General features: G+C 50.4%; 1 protein-coding gene across 1 annotated transcript in view; it reads left to right on the plus strand.

Annotated features, from left to right (window-relative positions):
* The window catches only part of LOC132464929 (delta-like protein 1), a 17,752-nt gene extending 13,569 nt beyond the window's left edge, over nt 1-4,183 (plus strand). The window contains exons 3-4 of the mRNA XM_060061563.1: nt 1,952-2,074; nt 3,504-4,183. Of these exons, the coding sequence (XP_059917546.1) occupies nt 1,952-2,074; nt 3,504-4,168 (788 nt within the window). The 3' untranslated portion in view covers nt 4,169-4,183. The remainder of the gene's footprint in view (nt 1-1,951; nt 2,075-3,503) is intronic.
* Nucleotides 4,184-16,301: the final 12,118 nt, after the last annotated feature.

Genomic DNA, 16,301 nt, shown 5'->3' on the forward strand with positions numbered 1-16,301 from the left:
TTCCTTCAATCTGGGTTAAGGGGTCGAACACATTTCGTTGCTAGGAGGTTGCAGAAAGAACAATGAGTGGGTTTTGGCGAGGTGCCATTGGCCCGGCAAACTGACCCCTGACCTTCTAAAGTTACCAGAAGGCTGCAAAATGCTGTGCTATGCCTTTCCCTGCTGCAGAACAGTGGTAGCAGTTAAACAAAGTCCTTACTCAAGGCAAAGTGCAAAATGCTGCAAAACATACCATTTTCAATAGTCTTTAGTTAAAGTATAAACTAAAGTACATGAAGTGAATGGCCTAAATATAGTGCTCTATGAAAGGCATTGCAAACACCATACGAAAAAAAGTTTATCCTTTGTTCAACGTTAATCACAGACGAGAGGTCTGTCTGATAAGACAAACAGCAAAGTGCACTCTCCTTAATTTAGTCCTTCACATGATCAGTTTGAGGACATAGTGTGCAGGTCTCTGCCAATCATTTCCTATCAGGCAAAGCATTGCCGCGAAATCCATTGATGCCTCTATCCTACCCGCTCACCAACCGGAGCGTAGACACTGTGATGGCCCCTCTGTGCTCAGCTCAAACTTCTATCATCTTCAAGTCTGACCGGGGTACAGGTTGACCTCAAGAAGCGCGTCCACATAGATCTGACGCAATAAGCATGAAGCAACCGCCTCTGTCTTTCTCCCAGCCTCCGTATTTGGCAAGCAGAAGAAGAGCAGGGACCATGAGGTCGCTGGGATACAGGTGTGACAGCTCTCTGCACCGAAGGGCTGCCAGATACAATCAGAGAGGCAGCGTTTTCTTTTTATCAACACACACGGGGGTTGCGTCCGGTTCTGCCTCAAATCCGACTGGAGGAGTTCTGAGTGGTCACGTTGGATGAGTGGCTCCCATTGGTCGACGTGGTCCAGATGGAATCCCCTGACCGCTGTCTCATTTAATCAGTGGACCGAAGGAGCCGTTTCGCAAACTTCGCAAAATTTCCTCAGCGTTTAAATCCAGAAGTAGACTTGTTTGTGGATGGTTGGCTCTGACCGTGAACTCCCACATACTGCCAGTGCTGTTGCCTCGAGATGAGGAGCAGGGAAGGAGAAAACCGATGATGTTCACTTCAGAGGCCCGGATGTTAATGTCTCTACGGCTGCCTCTTGTCAGAATCCATGAAGGTGAAGACATGCTGGCTGAGCGGGCTTATCATCCAAGTGTCCTTGGCCTTGCTATTTTGGGTCGCTATTCTCAAACAGTCAACTCTTCTCTTGCCCTGAGAACAAAGGATACTTCTTCAAGATTATGCTGGTCTTGATCTGTGGCCGCAAAGCAATGTCAGCTTCTGAGGTAGCGCTACTTGTCCGCCCCGGCACGAGAGTAGTATTGAAGAGTGCATGCAATGCCTTCCTCATCAGCCGCTCTGTATGGGTTTAGATGTAGGAATCTTACTATTTAAGAAAGAGATTTTGAAAAACAGCATGTAACCCAAAGTATTGCTTATTATACAACCTGTGATCTGTGATTGTAACTATATGCGAATAAAACATAAAATAATTGACATTTGTTCATTCTTATCATTTTTACATCAATAAGCCAAACTGTGAAGTCACATACCAGTTAGTTAGTTTGTTTGTTAGTTTTCTAACAGTAAACGGGTCTAAATCAAACTCCATATTTTATACTTGGATCATTATGCTTTAAACTGTCTGGTAATGTGGTGTAGAAGCTAGGGTGGTCCATCCCCATCCAGAAGCTACTGGCTTTGATCTCTGAGTCAGCAGTCTACCTCAAGGTATCCTTGATCTGAACTCGCTGTCGCTTTTGATAAAAGTTTCTGCTAAATGGTAAAAAATAGAAGAAAGAACCAGCATAGAAACCTTGCGTTAACCTACGGTGTGGGAATGAAATGTGAGACCCATCAGACCTGTCGAGTTTAACATGGTGTCGTATCTCTGGTTGTTTCCCTGCAGAGCATGACGAGTGCCTGAGTGGAATGCACAACTGTGACGAAAACGCTCTGTGTTTCAACATGGTGGGAGGACACAGCTGCTCCTGCAAGCCCGGCTACACCGGCAACGGAACCGTCTGCAAGGGTAAGCATCAGCGACACCGCACCTGTGTTTTGAACGACCACACGCAACCGGACGTGTGTTTTACACTGGTGTACACCACCAGACATGTGTTTTACACTGGTGTACACCACCAGACATGTGTTTTACACTATTATACACCGCCAGACATGTGTTTTACACTAGTGTACAACACCAGACATGTGTTTTAAACTAGTGCACACCGCCAGACATGTGTTTTACACTAGTGTACACCGCCAGACATGTGTTTTTTCACTAGTGTACACCGCCAGACATGTGTTTTACACTAGTGTACACCGCCAGACATGTGTTCGATACAACCGGACGGAACTGGACATGTGTATTACACTACTGTACACTAGCAGACACTACCAGACGTGTGTTTTACACAAGTGTACACCACCAGACATGTGTTTTACACGAGTGCACACTACCAGACGTGTGTTTTACACTAGTGGACATGTGTTTTACACTAGTGTACACTAGCAGACACTAACAGACGTGTGTTTTACATTAGCGGTCAATACCAGACATGTGTTTTACACAAGTGTACAATACCATACGAGTGTTTTACACTAGTGTACCCTAGTGGACACCACCAGACGTGTGTCTTACACTACTGGACACCACCAGACCGGTGTTTTACACCAAATGTTTGACTTGTCTTTGAAGTTATTTTTATAGTAAAGCAAGTTTGACTCAAACAGAAAAGACACTGCCCTTAGTGCTACACACGCACACACACACACACACACACACACATACACACACACACACACACACACACACACACACACACACACACACACACACACATAGTAATAGTCTACTAGCATTGTCATTCTGATTAGCTTTCCCCAATTATTTTTTAGAAACACTTAATTTTCTTGTCGTTACTCCAATTTTGATTGCAATGCCTCCGTTTTTCTTAGCCCCACTGACGTTTTGAGTAAGAGTGCCTGCTAATCAACTACTAAATGCAATATTGAAATCCCATCGATCCTATCATAGCTATCATATTGATCCTCATGAACTCTGAACAAAACCACAACGTTATTGCCGCTCCTTTCACTGACTGACGCTTTGACCTTGCAGTCCTTGTTTTATCCCAACACCATGTAGGACAATGTCCATGTCGTTGTTTTTTCCCTTTTCACTGGTGTGTCAAAATATCCCAACGATTCAGTCAATCCCTCCACAAATAATGATGATTCTGTGAACTAAACATCTGCCCGGTGCACATCAACGCAGGCCGATGAGCGATTTGTACGGCACGTCTGCCATAATGACTAACTCCTCTGAATTAGCAATTTTTCGGTATTCAAATACGTAATGCTGTGGCTGGGCTGATTACATACTTGATGCTCGTTAATCTTGATGAGTAATGGCCGTTTTGTTTTTTGTTATTTATTCTTTTCCCCGGTCGGTCTAGCGATGTGTGACGGACTGTGTCAGAACGGAGGCACGTGCGTCTCACCCAACAACTGCATTTGCCAGCAAGGCTTCACCGGAAGGAGGTGTGAGACAGGTAAGAGTGTTTTGTTTTATTCCCCCTTGAATCCTTCTGCCATGTCTATCTCCCTTTCTCGCTCTGTCTCTATCTCTGTCTTTATCTATGTCTCTCTCTCTCTCTCTCTCTCTCTCTCTCTCTCTCTCTCTCTCTCTCTCTCTCTCTCTCTCTCTCTCTCTCTCTCTCTCTCTCTCTCTCTCTCTCTATGTCTCTCCCTCTCGTTCTCCCTCTCTCCCCATCTCTCTCTCTCTATCTTTCTCTTTCTCTCACTCTATGTCTGTCCGTCCGTCTGTCTGTCTGTCTGTCTGTCTGTCTGTCTGTCTGTCTGTCTGTCTGTCTGTCTGTCTGTCTGTCTGTCTGTCTGTCTGTCTGTCTGTCTGTCTGTCTGTCTGTCTCTCTCTCCCTGTTGTTCTCCCCCTGTCTCCATCTCTTTCTTTATGTCTATCTGTGTCTCGTTCTCTCTTTCTTCCCCCCCCTTCTCTCTTTCTCTCTCTCTCTTTCCCTCCCTCTCTCCTCTCTCTCTTCTACTTACTCCAAAGGGCTCTCGCTGGATTAAATGCACTGAATCACTTCCGAACGAGCGGTGAGAAGGACTGTTAATGCAGAACAAATAAGAAACCTTCATGGAGGCACTTTAGTCCTAAAGGCCTGCGCAAGTGTTCCACGAAATAACCACAATATCCTCCAAAAACACAGCAATTATTCTTGCCGTACAGGGCAGTCTGTCACGCCTCCCCCCCCCCCCCCACCTCCCTCCCTCACCACAAAACAGCTGATGCAAAAATTGTTGCAAAGTTCTCAGCTCTCTCCAGCTGGTTCCACCGGCCCCATTGTCGTTTGTGTGCATTTTGTGTGCGAGCGAGCGTCTCCGCTGGACGTGTGCACGTGCAGGCCGACTGGTGTGCACTCCACGGTGAGTAATGATCCACCGCTGCCCTCCTCCGAAGGCCTTCCAAAACGGCGGACGTGAACTGCAGTGGCAGCAGTACGCGATCCCGCCTCGCACCACGGGTCTCCGGGATTAATCAGCGTGACACACCTCCTCGTAACGGCCCCCCTTCATCCCCTCCCGAGATTCACTGACGCGCAATCTTCCAGATGCTTTAAGCCCGACAGACAAGAGTGTGATGGTATTAAGCCTGGCGTCATCGGGTCGTTTTTCTGAACTGCTCTCATGCATAGAAATATGTGAGACTCATTGATGTCATTGATAAGAGGATGGGCGGCCAGGCGCCCTCTTGTCGGTGGTTCGGTGCGTCCTGCTTCTGCCTTTGCCTCTACAGTGCAGGCATTAGGCGGTTAACCTTTAACCCTGGCTGTCGTTGAAACCTGTACCAGAATATTGAAAATCATACCCTTCTGCAGCCAATTGGTGTGTGTGGGTGTGGGTGTGTGTGTGTGTGTGTGTGTGTGTGTGTGTGTGTGTGTGTGTGTGTGTGTGTGTGTGTGTGTGTGTGTGTGTGTGTGTTTCACTCAATGGTGTAGTAGATTGTATGATAATACCAAGGAAATAGTTTGAGAGGCATCACTCTATAGGTTTCTGATGGGAACGCTTCTACCCTAAAGTGCACACACACACACACACACACACACACACACACACACACACTCACACACACACACACACACACACACACACACACACACACACACACATGCGCTCTGGGCACAAACCCGAGCAGAACTGCCAATCATCTGAATCTGTCATCACGTCCCCATGCATTCTTTATGCCTTCATAACTTCCTCATGAAATAATGATTTTCAACGTCAATCACACCGTATCGCAGACTACGGAGACTATTACCTGCAGAAGTAATATCGACTTTACATCCCTGGCTAGGAAGCCCCTCTCCTCCATGGACTCAACCAGAGCAGCCTATGCATTTTTGAAACAGCCGGCCAGTGGCCATTCGAAGAGCCACACCCTTAGGCTCCAGGTGGAAGTGCCTTCCATGTGGTTCCTCGTCCTGTGGTCTGGCTCGCAAGGGTTGGATGCAGACCGACCTGCCGCCATTCTGTACCGAGGACAAATGGTTTCCTTAGCTCGGTCAGGATCTCAGTGGCGAGTTCGTCGCCGCATAATGTATTTTTAGAGGTCCCAACAACCGAAGGGTTGAACACTCATACGTTTTGGCTGTAGACTAGTGCAAGATGGTCACTCAATTCCCGCCTTCCCATGTGCCAAGTATGGATTGATTCCACTGTTGGTTGGAAGAAACCTCAAACAATGGCGGCAACCACAGAAATCCAATACAGATCCCTCAACATGGTGGTCTGGTCACTAACAGGTGACCCCAAAGATGCTAGGTTCATGCTCTATATTTTTGGTGTCTATGCCCTCCACATAAAGCCATGATGGCAGCAAAGCAGCCTCGGCAGAATCAGGGGAGGACGTGATAGAGGAGCTTTGCTGGCTTATTGCTTTCTGTATTGATTGCGCATAAAGGACCCCGTTTTTTTACGAGCATCCTTTTTTACTGCCCGTCCTAAAGCGTAAAGTAAATTAATTTCCTCAAGGTGCAGCTCGGTGTTCCCGCAAAGAGGAGGATAGTGATACTGTGTGTGCGTGTGCGTGTGTGTGTGTGTGTGTGTGTGTGTGCGTTTGTGTGTGTGTGTGTGTGTGGATTTGTGTGTGTGTGTGTGTGTGGGGGCTTAAAATCATGTAGTACCACCATTAAACTTAACAAGCTATCCTCCCCGCCAATATTAGCAGGGCCTTCATATCCTTTAGCAAGAATGTCATGGAAGTCGTCTTGTGTAAACGTTCCTCATTAGTATCACAGTGCAAGCAAAGACTTTCCACTCACATTCCAGTTTCTGCAGGTTGTATCGCAGTAGTCGTCGTTCTTATTTTCAGAGCACCTTGGTCTTTGAGGTCACTCCAACCCTTCGCAGTTCTCTCACAACGTGAATAGAGTCACGCACGCACGCATGCACGCACGCGCACACATACACACACACACACACACACACACACACACACACACACACACACACACACACACACACTCACACACACACGTACACACACACACACACACACACACACACACACACACACACACACACACACACACACACACACACACACACACACTCACACACACACGTACACACACACACACACACACACACACACACACACACACACACACACACACACACACACACACACACACACACACACACACACACACAAACACAAACAAACAGACACACACACACCTACACAGGTGTGTCTCTCTCCTCTCTCCCAATATTCCCAACCTTCCCCCCTCTGTCTCGTCGTCTACTTCTCAGTCCGGTCCGGTCTGGTCCGTGACAGCTCCTGCCCCCACATGGTCTGCTTCCTGAGGCTTCTTGCTCTCAATACACTCCTGCTTGATTATCTCATCCTGCTGTACCCCCGACCGTCGCCATAGCAGCCGGTTCGAGACCGGGCGACGCCGGCTCTCGCTCTTCAGTCATTCGTGGGTGATGGGCACCTCCTCCGTTGGACATCTCCCCCCCCCCCCATCCCCCTGCCCGACCTCCCCGTCCCCAAGCCCTGTCGCCTTACACCTGTCAACCGAAGCGGGCGTCCCCTGAGATGTATGGAGGTTAATGCACTGGAGGAGGAAGAGGAAGAGGAGGAGGAGGAGGAGGAGGAGGAGGCTGCTTCAATGGCCGAGACAAGCCATTCCGGATCAGACGGACGGAGGGGAGCTGAGAGGAAGCGGGGAAGAGGGAGGCAACACAGGGCTGATTGAACAAGAGAGTGAGATGGAAGCAAAGAGCAGGAGTAGAGAGAGGAAGTAGGAGACTAGTAGATGAAGAGGCAGGAGGAGGAGTGTGTGACAGTTGCAGGATGTAAGGGGGGGTAGGGGGGTGGGGTTGGGGAGGGGGGGGGGGGGGGGGGCAGGCAGGGGGGGAGGGGGGGGGCAGGGGGGAGGGGGGGGGGGAGACCACGTGAAGTGAATAGTTACCGAGATGTCGGTGGGAAACTGACAGATGCACAGATGGAGGGGAGAGAGAAAGAGAGTGTGAGAGAGTGAGACAGAGAGATAGTGAGAGAGAGAGAATGAGAGAGAGAGAGACAGAGACAGTCAAGGAGAGACATTCAGAGAGTGAGAGACAGATATAGGGTGGTTGAGAGAGACCGAGAGAGAGAGAGAGAGAGAGAGAGAGAGAGAGAGAGAGAGAGAGAGAGAGAGAGAGAGAGAGATGGATAGGTGATTGGTTAGGGGTTCGTTGGGATGGTTTAAAGTAAGGAGAGGAGCCGGGGTGATATGAGGCGGAGGGATGAGGAGATGGAGGAGGAGGAGGGGGAGGAGTAGGAGGAGGAGGAGGAACATGGAAAAGCTTTCAGGAGGACTCTGCGCTCCAACACCTACCAGAAACCCTCTGAGCTCAGAGTTCCCCGGGGACCCGGCCACTCCCGTTGCCACGGCAGCCCACTGACGGCCTGTCAGAGGAGAGAATGAGAGCTCTTCAAGGCACGCACACACACACACACACACACACACACACACACACACACACACACACTAACACATGCACATGTACACACACAATCACGAGCTCACACTCAGGAACAGCGCAGTGCATTTTTTATAGCCTTTTATTTTACAGCCCTAATCGCTCATGATGTTGTTACCGTGCAGGTGTGTGTGTTCGCGTGTGTGTGTGTGTGCATGTGTGTGTGTGAGGGAGTGAGTGTGTGTGTCATGTATGTGTTCTTCATGTGCTTCTGTGCAGAGTGGGTTCTCTAGCTGCATCTGCTTTATCTGTTATGCGAGTGCACGCTATATACTTTAGTACAAGTACTATATCTTCCTCATATAGGGTCCCTAACATGTCCATAAAACTGGGAGTGTACAATAACTATTTCACACAAGCTATATTCAGGCCCTCCGATGCATATATCTCTCAGGTTGACTTTGAAAAATACCATCTAATTAAATTGGATTTTTAATGGCTGGCCAATGAGAAGCACTGCTCTGTCTGACGCATAGCTGTCACTCCGTCCCAGCCCAGCCTACCAAAACCCGTCTGTTTGCCGTCTGAGTCGCCCCGCCCACGTGTTTGTGTGTTGTCCATGTAACGCCGTAAACACTTTGGAATGACATGGAGCTAGCGGGGAACTCTTGATGGCACATGAATTATGCAGCATACAGTCTGCACACGAAAAACATTCAGCGCAGTTATGGACCAAAAAATATAAATATATAACGTGGTGATAGCCATGTAATGTCCCCAAAACAAATGGGACCCAAACGCAAAGCGGTTGTTGTGCTGTTCTTCAACGGCTGGTCGACACGGGAGTACAAACGTGTTTATTACCCCGACCAGTGGAGCCATTGAATTATTCAGAGTGGAAGGTCTGTGCTTAAGCTATTTGGGGTGCCTGGGTTGTTGAAATGTAAAGACCAACGCGTTTATCCAACAGGGAAACGACGCAGCCATCGCCAGCGATTCAAATTATTTCAAGATCTGATTTAAACTTTCCCTTGCAAAATAATAACAAAAGAAAAAAGGCCGACATTAAAGGACGCCCGCGTGACTAGCTCCGCTGTTAGCTTGTTCCGCGGTCGACCTAGCCACACAGCGTCTTCTCGCTCACTTCTGGAAAAACATGGCGCCGTTGATGACGGCAGCAAACACCTGCCTAGATTCCTCTAAATATTCCCATTCTTCTACTCTCCCTTCTCCACGCTTGAAGTATGGGCGGTTGGGGGAGAGGGAGGTCATTGTCAGCGGGGAAACGTTTACTGAGGCTTCTCCGCTTTTGATGTGTGTTTCGCTGAACTCCTTTAGAGATGCATAGAGAGCAGGTAGTCCTTCATCTGCCTTTTGTTTCCTGCTCATTACCATCCGCTCTCATGGTCGCAGAGCGAGATGGGGAAGTTATGCTGAGTCTGTTCGGGTTGCGGGGCGGTGGTTCGTGTTATATGTATGTATTCCCAGCAGTGCTCCCAGGTTCTGTCGCCTCTGCAGGTGTAGGCTAAAACTGGCGCTTGCCTCTCTTCGCTGTGGGGGCATTTCTAAGGACAGTTGGGCTTATTTCTAGACAGAGGAGGAAGGAACCTTTCTGGTACAATTGATTACATAGGAGTGGAGTGTCAATCTCTTTCTCTCTCTCTCTCCGTTACTTTGACTGTGTGTGTCTCTCTCTCCCTGTATGGCTCTCTGTTCCCCTCTCTCTCTCTCTCTCTCTCTCTCTCTCTTCCTCATCTCTTTCTATCCCTGTCTGTGTCTTTCTATCTGTCTCTCTTCCTCTCTCTTCCTCTCTCTCCCGCTCTCTCCATCTCTCGTTCTCCTTCTAGTCTCTCTGTCTCTTTCTATCCCTCTCTCTCTCTCTCTCTCTCTCTCTCTCTCTCTCTCTCTCTCTCTCTCTCTCTCTCCCTCTCACTCACACACTTTATTTGTTTGATGTAGATTATTTTATTTGTACTCTGATGGGCTTCACCCACTCACGCCCCTGGAGGGAGATGCAGTGTGCGATTGCCGTCCAGAGGGCTCTGGTAGACACACCACTACACTGTAGAAAGGAAGCTTTATTGACACAAGTTTCTAGTGAGCCCCAGTGTGCCGTCCACGGTTCATACGGTCTGAGGAAATGGAGAAAATGGGAGACGGCGGAGAGTGAAGAGAAGGGAGAGAAGGATAGAGAGACATTAGTGTGCAGGCTGATGGAAACGGAAGGGGCGAGGTATGGATCGTTTTGGTGACAAATGCATGTCGCGAGACTGGATCAGACGACACTTGTGTTTTTCGAGTACATCAACGGATAGGCGTACCGATCAAAAGAGACGTCGCAACACGACAAAGGGACACCAAAAATGGAGATGAGAGGTATATTCAAAAACCTGAAGGGAGGATGACAGCAGAGGAATGTTTGTTGTCAACAAACTTGGAGGAAAAGGGGGTGGAAGGGGGGTAGGATGGCCGATGGATTCATGAGGTGCTTTGAAGTTGCGGATAAAGGGGGAGGCGTGGTGGAGCCGGCGAAGCCGTATCGACCGGTGCGGGAGGGCACTCCGGGGCCAGACAAACAATTTGTTCCCTCTGGCCCCCCGGACTCATTTACATGGAGGCCACGCTCCTGGAAGCCTAAACACACACAGAGGGCCCGACGCGGTGACAGGGACACACACTCACACACACTCACACACACACACACACACACACACACACACACACACACACACACACACACACACACACACACACACACACACACACACACACAGACACATAAGCATGGCCAAGCACACACATTAACGCAGATATAGACAGACGTACACACAAGTATGGTCACGCACACACACTAACACAAGCGTGGGGGCGGACGCAAACAGGTAGACACACACATAAAGCATCCATGCTGTTATTGTGTCAGATAAATAACGAAACCAAGGTTTTCTAAAGTATTTTATAAAAACAGATGGTTTGCCTCGACTCAAAGGAAAGTGTGGGAGTCATTATAATTTCGAATCACAGTTACAAAACTCCATTTACTCACATTTTGTAGTGAATATTTAAAGTCCCTGTTATTCATTTTCCCTTTGACATCTCCTATGATGCACCACACAGAGTGGTTTAACTGTCTCTGTCTCTCTTACTCTCTGTCTCTCCCTCTCTCAGCTATCTTTCTCTCTCTCTCTCTCTCTCTCTCTCTCTTTCTCTCTCTCTCTCTCTCTCTCTCTCTTTCTCTCTCTTTCTCTCTCTCTCTCTCTCTCTCTCTCTCTCTCTCTCTCTCTCTCTCTCTCTCTCTCTCTCTCTCTTTCTCTCTCTTTCGCTCTCTTTCTCTCTCTTTCTCTCTCTCTCTCTCTCTCCCCTTCTTCCTTTTTCTTTGCGCCACAATTACCCACAAGACCCGGGGGGCTGGTGACTGTTCAAACCCAAGCGGTTTGTTTAAGCACAAAGATTACATATTATTATTTATTTAGCGGTGGCCTCAGCGAGCACTCAATCCATCATGCGTAATTAGTGTGTCTTAATTAGGCCCTGCTAATGGTGGGAGCTTTCGTTTAGCTCGGCACGGCCCGCTGCTCGCAGCTAAATGACACCTCTCCCAGGAATAGCATGCCTCCACCACCACTGCAGCACCGCAGTGCACCTGCCAGGGAGAGAGGAGGAGGAGGGGGGGAGGGAGGGAGGGAGACAGAGGGGGAGAGTGGGAGCGATACCGAGGGATAGATAGGGAAGGAGGGAGGGAGGGGGAGGGACGGACGGACGGACGGAGAGAAAGGGATATGAGGGGGATGACGGTAGGGAGAGATGGGGAGAGAGGGAGGGGAGGAAAGGAGAGGGAAAGGTGGCTGGGTAGGAAGGGGGAGGATGTGTAGGGGGGGAGAGAGAGGGAGGGAGGGAGGGGAGGAAAGGAGAGGGAAAGGTGGCTGGGGAGGGAGGGAGGGGGAGGGATATGTAGGGGGGGAGAGAGAGGGAGGGAGGGGCACATTCAGACAGGGAAGAAGAGTTCGAGGGAGAAAGTGCGAGAGAGACGGGGAGAAAGAGGCCGAACAAAACAGCCTACTTGTAGTACTACGGATGGGGTTAAAAAAAAAGAGATCTCATTCATCACCAAAAAGCGCGTCTACCCTAGTATAGAAACAGCTTGCCTCCAGTCAGCACCGCCTCAACACTGATGCTAATCGACACAACCGCCGTCGCACGTATGGACGTTGTTTGGTTCGTAACGAGACGACCACTCTAAGTGATTAAATACCGACGTAATCACAATCCACACTGAACACAATTTGGGCCGCAAAGGTTAGCGCGGGTTTCCCGTCGATTGCGGCCGCGCGCTTCTCTCACAGCGAGGGAGGCCGTCGAGGGCCACTGGAGGGGCCACTTGACTCTCTCTTCCCCCTAGGCTTCAGACGTCTTCATCTGCGGGCGTAATCTCTAGTGTACTGTACGATACACACACACACACACACACACACACACACACACACACACACACACACACACACATAGGGCGGCCGCACTCACTCCCCTCATTGTGCCGGGCTTCATCGGCTGTGATTCATGTGATTTGACAGCATTGACAGAATATGCCATAAAGGACTTAATACCCAACGACAAGAGCGGGGCGGGGGAGAATCGCGTTGGGATTATGCAGCACTTGGGAGTATCCTCCCCACACACACACACACACACACACACACACACACACACACACACACACACACACACACACACACACACACACACACACAGCGCAGCGGTGCATATTGAGTTCATTGTGTAGTCCTGTGTGGAAATGCTAATGGACCCTGCGTTGGGCTATTGTACAGCAGACATGGCTGCCAGTGGGAGGTTGCAAATCCCTTCTTCCTCCCTCCCTCCCTCCTCCCGCTCTGTCTCCTGCGTGATGTAATTGAAGACATCCCGACCCCTCCGGGACTGCCTGTCATTCAGCACCACCCCCCCCCCCCCCGACATGGGGAGGGACAGTGGGGTGGGGGCCAGGGGGAGGGTAGGGGTGTAGTGGGTTGTAGCGGTTAAAAGCAATGCATCCCTGGAAAACTCCAGGTTGAGGAGGTCAGGGAGGAGGAGGAGGAGGAGGAGGCGAGGGGGGTCTGAGAGAGAGGTGGTGGGAGCGAGTCGGGAGGGTGAGGGTTAGGGTAGGACTATATGGAGAGAGAAGATACTGCAGCTCAATGAGAGAGAGAGAGAGAGAGAGAGAGAGAGAGAGAGAGAGAGGAGAGGGAGAGAGAGAGAGAGAGAGAGAGAGAGAGGGAGAAATAATTCTAGAGAGATGGAGAGATCAAGAGTGAGTTCAAGAGTGAGAGAAAATGAGAGGAAGAGATAGTGCTAGAGAGAGACGGAGAGATCAAGAGTGAGAGAGAGAAAGGATAAGAGAGGAGCGAGAGAGGCATCAAGTGTGAGAGAGAAAAAGAGAGAGGGGGAGAGAGAGAGAGAGAGAGAGAGAGAGAGGGGCATCAAAAGTGAGGGTGAAAAACAGAGGGAGAGAAAAACAGAAAGACATCAAGAGAGCGACCGATAGAGAGAGAGCTCTCTCGGGGAAATTGAAAGGGAGGGGGAGCGGGTGCAGGAGGGGCCATCCTCTGTGCTACGCAGGAGGAACTTAACGAGCCAATCCAGAACGAGATGGAGTGATGATAAGCCACGGGAGGGGGAGGGGACGCACGCTTACCTCGGTGGTGGTGGTGGAGGTGGAGGAGGAGGGGGAGGGGGAGGAGGAGGGGGAGGTGGAGGAGGAGGAGGTGGAGGGGGAGTGCTGGAGGAGGAGGAGGAGGAGGAGGAGGTGGAGGTGGAGATGGAGATGGAGGAGGAGGTGGAGGAGGAGGAGGAGGTGGAGATGGAGGAGGAGGTGGAGGAGGAGGAGGAGGAGGTGGAGTGGAGGTGGAGATGGAGGAAGAGGTGGAGGAGGAGGAGAAGGAGGAGTAGAGGTGGAGATGGAGGAGGAGGTGGAGATGGAGGTGGAGATGGAGGAGGAAGTGAGGTGGAGGAGGAGGAGGTGGAGTTGGAGGTGGAGATAGAGGTGGAGGAGGAGGTGGAGTTGGAGATGGAGGAGGAAGTGAGGTGGAGGAGGAGGGAGGTGGAGTTGGAGGTGGAGATAGAGGTGGAGGAGGAGGAGGAGGAGGTGGAGTTGGAGATGGAGGAGGAGGGTGGAGGAGGAGGAGGTGGAGGTGAGGGGGAGGAGGAGGAGTAAGTGGAGATGGAGGAGGAGGTGGAGGAGGGAGGTGGAGTTGGAGGTGGAGATGGAGGAGGAGGAGGTGGAGTTGGAGATGGAGATGGAGGTGGAGATCGAGGAGAAGGTGGTGGAGGTGGAAATGGAGGAGGTGGAGCTGAGGAAGAGGTGAGGAGGAGGTGGAGATGGAGGTCGAGATGGAGGAGGAAGTCGAGGTGGAGGAGGAGGAGGTGAGGGGGAGGAGGTGGAGGAGGAAGTGGAGATGGAGGAGGAGGTGGAGGAGGAGGAGGAGGTGGAGGAGGAAGTGGAGATGGAGGAGGAGGTGGAGGAGGAGGAGGTGAGGGGGAGGAGGTGGAGGAGGAAGTGGAGATGGAGGAGGAGGAGGAGGAGGTGGAGTTGGAGGTGGAGATGGAGGAGGAGGTGGAGGAGGTGGAGGTGGAAATGGAGGAGGAAGTGGAGGTGATGGTGGAGGAGGTGGAGGTGGAGGTGGGTACTAGCAGTGTAACAAGCAGCGCCGGGGCGAGGGCCGTGCGTCGCTGCACGGCGCCCTAAGAGAGCCCCCCGTAACAGAGCCCCTTGTTTCCATCCTGTCGCTCAGGATAACGAGGGGAGTAACCCCGGCGGTCCCGCCAGCTCTCCCTTCATTTCCCGCCTCGCCCTCCTTCTGCTCTGCCTCTCCTCCACGTCGCTCCTCTCAATCATCTGTGCTCCTCCGGGCTCCAACCCCTCCCCCTCCTCCTCTTCCTCCTCCTTTTCGTCTCATTTCTCATCGGGTGATTGTCGTCCACCCCTCTCTCCTCCATCCCTCTCCCTCCCTCCCTCCCTCCCTCCTTCCTCTGCCTCTCCGGCTCCCACTCTCCTCCTCCACTACACTCACTCCTTCGTGTTTCTGTTTCCAAGTCTTCAAGTTGTCAAGGTAACGATAAAATAGCTTTTCAGTTTTCTCGCCGGCCTTGACCTCGAATCAACGGAAAGAGACACGAGGGTTTTTCTTCATTTTTTTCCAACATTGACACCATGCGGAGACCGGGAGAGGCGATGAAATGAAATGAAGGGACCAAAGAAAAGAAGAGGAAAAATACAGTCCAACATGATGCAATAGATGAACGCAAATAACGAAAATAAGACCCGAACATCGAGCATATTCTCTGTTGCCTGGCAAGGCATTTGAGTGGAAGCTAAAAGATAAAGGGGGTTGGCTTTTCTTACCATTGCTGTTTGTCATGAATAGGAACCCACTGGATGGTGCTTTGAACAACTGAGCCACGATGTGGTCGTGGCGAGATACCATCCAGCTTTCCGAAGCTCTGTGTTCCCATTCTGTCCAAGTGGAAGTCTGTGAGAAACAACAAAGAGCATGGGATATTTATTAGCAGAAACGCGTCGGCTTTCTTGCAATATTCTTACCCGAGGCTAGTTTGTAATTCACGGTAGTCCATCTCTGTCTTTTGATGCACTGTCCTTTTCACCCTTCGTTTGTGTCCAGAGGGAAACAGATGAATTTTCTCCTCCTCCACCAAAAATGATGAAATTAATGCAATGGGATCATTTTCTTTCTTTTTTCTTCCCCCCCCCCCCCCCCCCGAGCCACCCACACACACACAAGCAGACGCACACACATTCACAAACTCACTTGCACACAGTTTCACACACACGCGCACACATACACACACACACACACCTACTCACTCACTCACTCACTCACTCACTCACTCACTCACTCACTCACTCACTCACTCACACGCTCAGAGAGTAGCACATCAACAGAGTTCGCTTTTCCCTCGGTTGTCTCTCTTGCTGAACGGAAAACCTATGGCGACAGTGACTGAGACAAATGTGGGTATTTCTTAAATAGATTTAGGCGGGGGTGAAAAAAAGGAAACTTAATGTGTGCAACATTTGATCAATGGTTAATCAGCTGGAGAAATTCTATTAAAAGGCTGAGGTCTCATTAGCCGATGGATCTTATCCTATTACCAGCCTGTCGGTGTGGGGGGTGTGTGTTTGTGTGTGCTAGTGTGTGTGGGGGTTCTCTGCCTGTCTGCTCCATGAGGGGGAGGGGGGGGTATTTAAA

The sequence above is a fragment of the Gadus macrocephalus genome, chromosome 9, assembly GCF_031168955.1.
Source record: "Gadus macrocephalus chromosome 9, ASM3116895v1".
Classification (NCBI taxonomy): Eukaryota; Metazoa; Chordata; class Actinopteri; order Gadiformes; family Gadidae; genus Gadus; species Gadus macrocephalus.